Below are 8,215 nucleotides of genomic sequence, written 5' to 3' on the forward strand. Positions count from 1 at the left end.
TCTTCTGGTTCCATTCCAATCTATCCATTACCATCCAGGGAATCACCTGTAATGGCTTATCTTGGTGTTGATCCTGCACTATTATCTCAAAGATTTACCATAGAGATAGAATCACAGAGCTCACAGCATAGAAACAGGCCCTTTGGCCAAACTCATTCATGCCAAATAAATTGCTTAACCAAGTTAATCCAACCTGCCTGTCCTTGATCTTTATCCATCCAAACCTTTCTTAAACATGTACCTGTCCAAGTGTCTTTTAAAAATCATAATAACAACAACTCTACCACTTCCTCTGGCAGCTTGTTCCAAATATGCACAACCCTCTGTGTGAAGAAGTTGCCCCCGAGGTTCCATTTGAATCTTTCCCCTCCCACATTGGTGCCATACTATTTTTCAACTGCATTCTTTACAGTAATATCATGCAAAAGCTAGTCAGATTTCACAGGTTTGCTGAAAATATCCTCCCCCCCTATCCTACCGCCATCTCAGTGGATCCATGCATTTCTTCGAATTCAGCATGCGTCCTGCCTGGTGTTCAGTACTCAATAAGCAGAAATTATCTCCAACTACCATGGAAAAGTTCAATGTTATTTCCTTTTAATTTCCATCACACTCTTAAACAAGAAGAAAATTTAACACCCACTGATTTTCAAAGGCATTGATCATTGTTAATTCAAGTCGAGTTTATTGTCACATACACAAGTGCGGTGAGGTACACATATAATTAAAAAGTACAATGGCTTCCCCCTCTACTTTCAGTCTGGGACCTGACCCAAAACATCACCCATCCTTTTACTCCAGAGATGCTGTCTGACCCGCTGAGTTTGTGTCTATCTTCGGTATAAATCAGCATCTGCAGTTCCTTTCTACACATAATGAAAATTCTTACAGGTCATTATCAGAGCTGAACCTCCTACCACTATAATTCTGGGAGTGACAATTGTCTAGAAGTTCAATTGGACCCTCCACCCAACGAGATGGCTGGAAGATAAGGTCAGAGGCTGAAGAAGGTCCAGGGTCTTTTTTTGTAGTTTAGTTTATTGTTACATGTACCGAGGTACAGGGAAAAGCTTGTGTTGCATGATAACCAGTCAGCAGAAAAACTATATATATTACTTTTATATCACATCCACAGTGTACAGATTGGACATTGGACATTGTCCCTAGGACATTGAGGGAAGTTAGTGTTAGCCGGGGCTATGATATTTCAAATGTCATTAGAAACGGGAATAGTCCCCGAGTTGTACTGCGCATGTTACCATTGTTTAAAAAGGGTTCTAAGAGTAAACCTAGCAATTATAGACCTGTTAGTTTGACTTCAGTGGTGGGCAAATTAATGGAAAAGATACTTAGAGATAATATATATAAGCATCTAGATAAACAGGGTATGATTAGGAACAGTCAACATGGATTTGTGCCTGGAAGATCATGTTTGACTAATCTTCAATAAGAGGTTACTAGGGAAATTGACGAGGAAAGCAGTGGATGTTGTCTATATGGACTTTAGTAAGGCCTTTGACAAGGTTCCTCATGGAAGGTTGGTTAAGAAGGTTCAACTGTTGGGTAAAAAGGAATAGCAAGATGGATCAACAGTGGCTGAATGGGAGAAGCCAGAGGGTTTGGATGGCTTTTTACAGGCAGGTGACTAGTGGGGTGCCTCAGGGATCTGTTTGGGTCCTTTGTTGTTTGTTTGTCATGTACATCAATGATCTGGATGAAGGTGTGGTAAATTGGATTAGTAAGTATGCAGATGATACCAAGATAGGAGGTGTTGTGGATAATGAAGAGGATTTCCAAAGTCTACAGAGTGATTTAGGCCATTTGGAAAAATGGGCTGAAAGATGGCAGATGGAGTTTAATGCTGATAAATGTGAGGTGCTACACCTTGGCAGGACAAATCAAAATAGGACGTACATGGTAAATGGTAGGGAATTGAAGAATACAGTTGAACAGAGGATCTGGGTATAACCGTGCATAATTCCTTAAAGGTGGAATCTCATATAGATAGGGTGGTAAAGAAAGCTTTTGGTATGTTAGCCATTATAAATCAGAGCATTGAGTATAGAAGCTGAGATGTAATGTTAAAATTGTACAAGGCCAAATCTGGAGTATGGTGTACAATTTTGGTCGCCCAATTATAGGAAGGATGTCAACAAAATAGAGAGAGTACAGAGGAGATTTACTAGAATGTTGCCTGGGTTTCAACAACTAAGTTACAGAGATAGGTTGAATAAGTTAGGTCTTTATTCTCTGGAGTGCAGAAGGTTAAGGGGGGACCTGATAGAGGTCTTTAAAATGATGAGAGGGATAGACAGAGTTGATGTGGACAAGCTTTTCCCTTTGAGAATAGGGAAGATTCAAAAAAGAGGACATGACTTCAGAATTAAGGGACAGAAGTTTAGGGGGTAATATGAGGGGGAACTTCTTTAACTCAGAGAGTGGTAGCGGTGTGGAATGAGCTTCCAGTGGAAGTGGTGGAGGCAGGTTCATTGGTATCATTTAAAAATAAATTGGATAGGCATATGGATGAGAAGGGAATGGAGGGTTATGGTATGAGTGCAGGCAGGTGGGACTAAGGGGGAAAAAAATGTGTTTGGCACGTAATTGTGGGGCTGAGATGGCCTGTTTCCGTGCTGTAATTGTTATATGGTTATATGGTTACAGATACTTGATAAAGGGAATAACATTTAGTGTAAAATAAGTCCACTAAAGTTTGATTAAAGATAGTTTGAGGGTCTCCAATAAGGTAGTCAGTAGCTCAGGACTGCTCTTAAGTTGTGATAGGATGGTTCAGTTGCCTGATAACTTCTGGGAAAAAAACTGTCCCTGAATCTGGAGGTTTGTGTTTTCACACTCTGTACCTGTTGCCTGATGGGAGAGGAGGGAAGAAGGAGTGTCCGGAGTGAAACTCATCCTTGATTATGCTGGTGGCTTTGCCGAGACAGCATGAAATGTAGAATCAATGGAAGGGAGGTTCATTTGCGTGATTGTCAAGACTACGACCAAAATTCTCTGCAACTGCGGTCTTGGATTGAGCTGTTCCCCAATCATGCTGGAATGCATCCCGATAAAATGCTTTCTAAGTCGCATCTGTAGAAGTTAGTTGTGCTTTTTGTCTCCATCAACCCCTTGGTAGCACATTCCACACGTTCTTACCACTTTTGGCAAGTACGTTACTTCTGAATTCTCAGTTGGATTTATCAGTGATCACCTTGTGTTCATAACCTCTACTTTGAGACTTGCGAGCTACTGGAACATTTTCTACATGCTCAAACTATCAAACTCTCTGGGAATTTTAAATAATTCCTCCAGTCCTCTCTTTACTATTCCGAGCAAGCGGCTCACTCCTAACATTCCCAAAGGCTTTGCCACCATCTACGAGGCACAGGTCAGGAATGTGATGGAACACTTGCCTGTCATGTCAACAAAGGTAGTGTAGTATCAACAAATCTCGAGCTTGACACCATTCCGGATAAAGAAGTCCACTTGTTTGGCAGCACATGAAGCAACTTAAACATTCATCTCCACAACCACCAGTGCACAGTGCCTGCCTTCTTCATAATGCCCTGCAATTATTTGCCCACGCTACTTCAATTAGTTAGTTCACTGTAAGATTAAAGAAACCCTGAACAAATTGCATGGGAATGATTCTGACTGTGATAAGACTGCAGTTCAGTTGAAGTTACTGTCATTCACACCCCAAGATGTTTTGGATCAGAGGCTTTTGGTAGCCAAGAATGCCCTTAACTTTACCTACCTCTTCAATTCTAAATCTTATCAATTTTCTCAGTATTCATTTAAGGATTTATGGTGGAAGACAAATCCTGACTATTTTGTCTCCCACTTTCCAGCCGTAACTTTACCTTGAGGGCTTTGGGCAAGAGGGGTTAGCAGTTAGAGACCATATTCATATCTACCCCCACTCAATCCCACCTTTGAGTTAAAATGTTGACTTCTTAAGATTTATGTAGCAAAAGACAGGAAAGTAGCCAACACTTTCACATGGTAGAGCAACATATCTTCCAGCCATCCATTCTCTCAGGACTTCAGAACAAGTTTTAGATGAAAGCGGCTGGTGCCAATGCAGTATTCAGTCTGTGGACTTGATGAATTTCAGAATGGCATCTTGCCGAGAGCAAATATTCCTCTCTGGCCTGAGTTTCCAAGGAATCAACTGTTCTGCTTTGTTGCTCTCTAACTGCTGCTCAAATTCATCAAGTTACAAAACTTGCAGCACAGAAACACGCCAAATAGACAAAATGCTCTCTAAGGTGTTAGTGTCCCATACGTGCGTCTTCCGAACCCATTTTACTTAATATTATTAGCCCTTTCCTCTCACATGTGTATGTTTCGCTAGGTTCTTCTTAAATGCACCTGTGCTTTTTGTCTCCATCGTTCCTGTGGTAGCACATTCCACATTCTTACCATCTTTGGCACAAGTATTACTTCTGAATTTCAATTGGATTCATCAGTGATGGTTACTTTTGTTACCTTTTGTTGGTAACTTCTACTTTTAACACTTGCTAACACTAAACATATTCTCCATATTTAAACTTTCAAATCCTCTCAGAACTTTCAAAAATTCCATCAGTCTTTCTCTTTGCTTTTGTATATTTAGCAAAAAAGAACTCCAGCTTGCATAGTCTTTGCTCATAAGTATTTTTTCACTGTGCTAGCATTATCCAATATCTTCCTTTTCATCTTCGGTGACATATCTATATCATTTTTGGGACATCATACTCATAACTGTGCTTACAAGTGCAGTCAAACTCAGGTTTAAAGCAAGTTTATCTGTTCCTTACTAGATCTCTCTTACTAAAAAATGAAATTCACTGTTTGGTCTGCTTTCCTGTGGCCAGGTCAACATGTGTCACTGATTTATCAGTGATCAGCAATCTATTTATTTACTCTCTTTTTGGGATGTTGTCATTTTTTTCCACCCCCGATTGCTGTTGAAATGATTAAACCCATGATGATTTTCCACGAGTGGAAACCATAAGTGGTTTTCCCATTTGCCTGCTACCCTCTTCCTTCTTGTTGGTGACACATTAGGGAGGTATTGCCAAAGCTTTCAGGGATCGATTGCTAGTTCTCACGTCACCCCAGCCATAGACTATCTACCCTCCTCCCATCCGGGAAGCGCTACAGGTCTCTCCGTTGCCGGACCAGCAGGTTCAGGAACAGCTTCTTCCCTGCGGCTGTTACACTACTTAACTCTACACCTTGGTGATTGCCAGTCACCCCCCCCTGGCACTCTCTCCCCCAGAAAAATTGCATTAATGTATGTACATATATATATTCTGCTGTTCATTATTCTATATTTGCTCTTCTGGGTGAGATGCTAACTGCATTTTGTTGTCTCTGTACTGTACAGCACACAATGACAATAAAGATTGAATCTGAATCTGAATCTGACAGGAATCTCTTGCTTATTGCTGGATTTATGATGGAACTTCTGCTGATCGTTCTCCAAAGCGAGATCAGACCATTGATGCAACCAGGTGTTTGGCTATCAAACACACTGTATACCACAACCAGGAATGATTGAAAGGGAAATGTTTTCTATTCCCCAACCTCAGAACAATTTATCTTGATAAGATGAATATTCATCCCATGACTGTTTTAATTTAAACTGCAATTATTTAAATACAAAAAAATCTATAAAAGAAACTAACACTTGAAGACATCAAAAGTAGACAAAAATGCTGGATAGATCAAGATACCTTTACTGAATACAATAGGATATTTATTGAATAACTTTTCATGTTATTTGTGCAGCAAAATGATAGTTTTAATAACACAATCTTACTTTGCAATTTTTAAGTAGTGCATTAGTGCCACCTGCTGTTTATCATCAAAATTTCCATATTCTTTTTCTAGCCAACATTTAAGTTTCCTTTTCAAATATTATAATAGTGGTATTTTGATTAGTGCAGGTGTCCAAGGTTATGGGGAGATGGCAGGAGAATGGGGTTAGGAGGGAGAGATAGATCAGCCATGTGTTTAAGAAGGAACTGCAGATGCTGGAGAATCGAAGGTACACAAAAAAGCTGGAGAAACTCAGCGGGTGCAGCAGCATCTATGGAGCGAAGGAAATAGGCAACGTTTCGGGCCGAAACCCTTCTTCAGAAGAAGGGTTTCGGCCCGAAACGTTGCCTATTTCCTTCGCTCCATAGATGCTGCTGCACCCGCTGAGTTTCTCCAGCTTTTTTGTGTACGATAGATCAGCCATGATTGAATGGTGGAGTAAACTTGATGGGCCAAATGGCCTAATTCTACTCCTATTCCTTAAGACCTTAGTAGTGAAATCAATGCCGAAAAGAAACATTATTCGTTTTGAAAAAAAAACCAAAACATTGTCTTTGTTTTCTCTACGCATTTCATATCTGTCTACTAATTTGTATTTTCTGGGCCGTGTGAGAGAGTTTTCAATGCATCCAACATGCCTCCGAACATTATTTCTCCTGGGAACCCACAGGAATATCCACCTGTTACCATCTGTCACTGGGCCATCAGGGCTCTTGCACTGGAACAAATCAGAGTGACCTTACTGGAGTTCAATTTAGCAGTCTGTACTCTGGATTACTAGAAGATGAAAGATTGGCCAAAGGTCAGACATGGATTCAACAATATAAAGACATAGTGCATGATTCAGAGGCGAGGCATGAATTAACTGCTCAATAACAGATATAGCATCACCACTCATTAAAAATAATTGATAACTGTTTGGTTTATCATGTGGAAAATAATGTCAAGAGTCCTAAAGAGGCTAGATTAAAACAAAAAAAGTATAATAGTGTGAACTAACTGGAGCTTTTTCATGAAGTTCCAGTTCAGCTGCTCCAACTGTGTATTTGTTTTCCCAGAAAAATAGGTTTTATGGATCCTAAAATAAAAATTGTGAATTGTTCAATTCCAAATGAATTATTGCTTGTATTTGATGCGGGCCCTTTCTACTCTGCTGCAACCTAATGCTGCATCAGTGGACCTACACAGTGAATGGTAGGGCTCTTGGGAGTGTTGTAGTGCAGATGGATCTAGGAGTGCAGGTGCATAGTTCCTTGAAGGTGAAGTTACAGGTAGATGGGGTGGTCAAAAAGGAGAGACAGAGAGAGGGGGAGACAGAGTGAGGGAGAGACAGAGAGAGGGGGAGACAGATAGGGAGAGAGAGAGAGAGGGAGAGAGAGAGAGAGAGAGACAGAGAGGGGGAGAGACAGATAGGGGGAGAGACAGAGAGGGGGACACAGGGGGACAAGATGCAGAGGCTGCACTATAGCGGGGAGCCCGTGGCTGATGCTGCCTTCACCGACATCCAGACCCTCAACAATTTCTCCGACCAGCAATTTGCAGCATTGACAGAAATACTCTTTCGCTTTGTTACAGAACCTACGGAGTCAGAGCGGTTACTAAACGAGCTCTGTGAATTTGCCTCACAAAATGGAATGATCTTGGGACCCTTGAAGAACATTGTAAAAAGTGCTCTGTTGGTTCCTAATGGTGCCTTGAAAAGAAATTTGACAGCTGAACATGTCAAAGCTGATTTCATTGCTCTGGGACTCAGTGAGGAGAAGGCGGGATACTTTGCAGATCAGTGGAAATTGCATTCTGCGGCGCTGTCAAGAGCACACGGTATTGCGGGTTCAGTATTGATGTGGATAGAGAACTGGCTGGCAGACAGGAAGCAAAGAGTAGGAGTAAACGGGTTCTTTTATCTCTGGAATTCTCTGTCACAGAAGGTAGTTGAGGCCAGTTCATTGGCTATATTTAAGAGGGAGTTAGATGTGGCCTTTGTGGCTAAAGGGATCAGGGGGTATGGAGAGAAGGCAGGTACAGGATACTGAGTTGGATGATCAGCCATGATCATATTGAATGGCGGTGCAGGCTCGAAGGGCCGAATGGCCTACTCCTGCACCTATTTTCTATGTTTCTATGTTTCTATGTTTTGGCACTTTGGCCTTCATCAGTCAGAGTATTGAGTATAGAAGTTGGAAGGTTATGTTGCAGTTGTAAAAGGCGTTGATGAGGCTGCATTTAGAGTATTGTGTTCAGTTCTGGGCACCATGTTAAGAAAGATGTCAAGCTGGAAAGGGTACAGAGAAGATTGACGACGATGTTGCCAGGACCAGAGGGAGTGCTATTGAGGGAGTGCAGCATAGGTTCACCAAGTTAATTCCCGGAATGGCGGGACTGCCATATGTTGATAGATTGGTGCAGC

The 8,215-nt window shown here is 41.3% G+C and overlaps 1 protein-coding gene across 1 annotated transcript; it reads left to right on the plus strand.

Moving 5' to 3' along the window:
* The first annotated feature begins 7,252 nt into the window (after window positions 1-7,252).
* LOC129706298 (COMM domain-containing protein 7-like) lies at window positions 7,253-7,943 on the plus strand. The gene has a single exon (XM_055650503.1). It carries the CDS (start codon window positions 7,257-7,259, stop codon window positions 7,839-7,841), a length of 585 nt encoding a protein of 194 aa, XP_055506478.1. The 5' UTR covers window positions 7,253-7,256; the 3' UTR covers window positions 7,842-7,943.
* Window positions 7,944-8,215: the final 272 nt, after the last annotated feature.

This window comes from Leucoraja erinacea, chromosome 2, assembly GCF_028641065.1.
Source record: "Leucoraja erinacea ecotype New England chromosome 2, Leri_hhj_1, whole genome shotgun sequence".
NCBI lineage: Eukaryota > Metazoa > Chordata > Chondrichthyes > Rajiformes > Rajidae > Leucoraja > Leucoraja erinaceus.

Excerpts from the sequence above, each read along its gene's own strand:
- LOC129706298 (XM_055650503.1), top strand. The coding sequence starts at position 7,257 with ATGCAGAGGCTGCACTATAGCGGGGAGCCCGTGGCTGATGCTGCCTTC.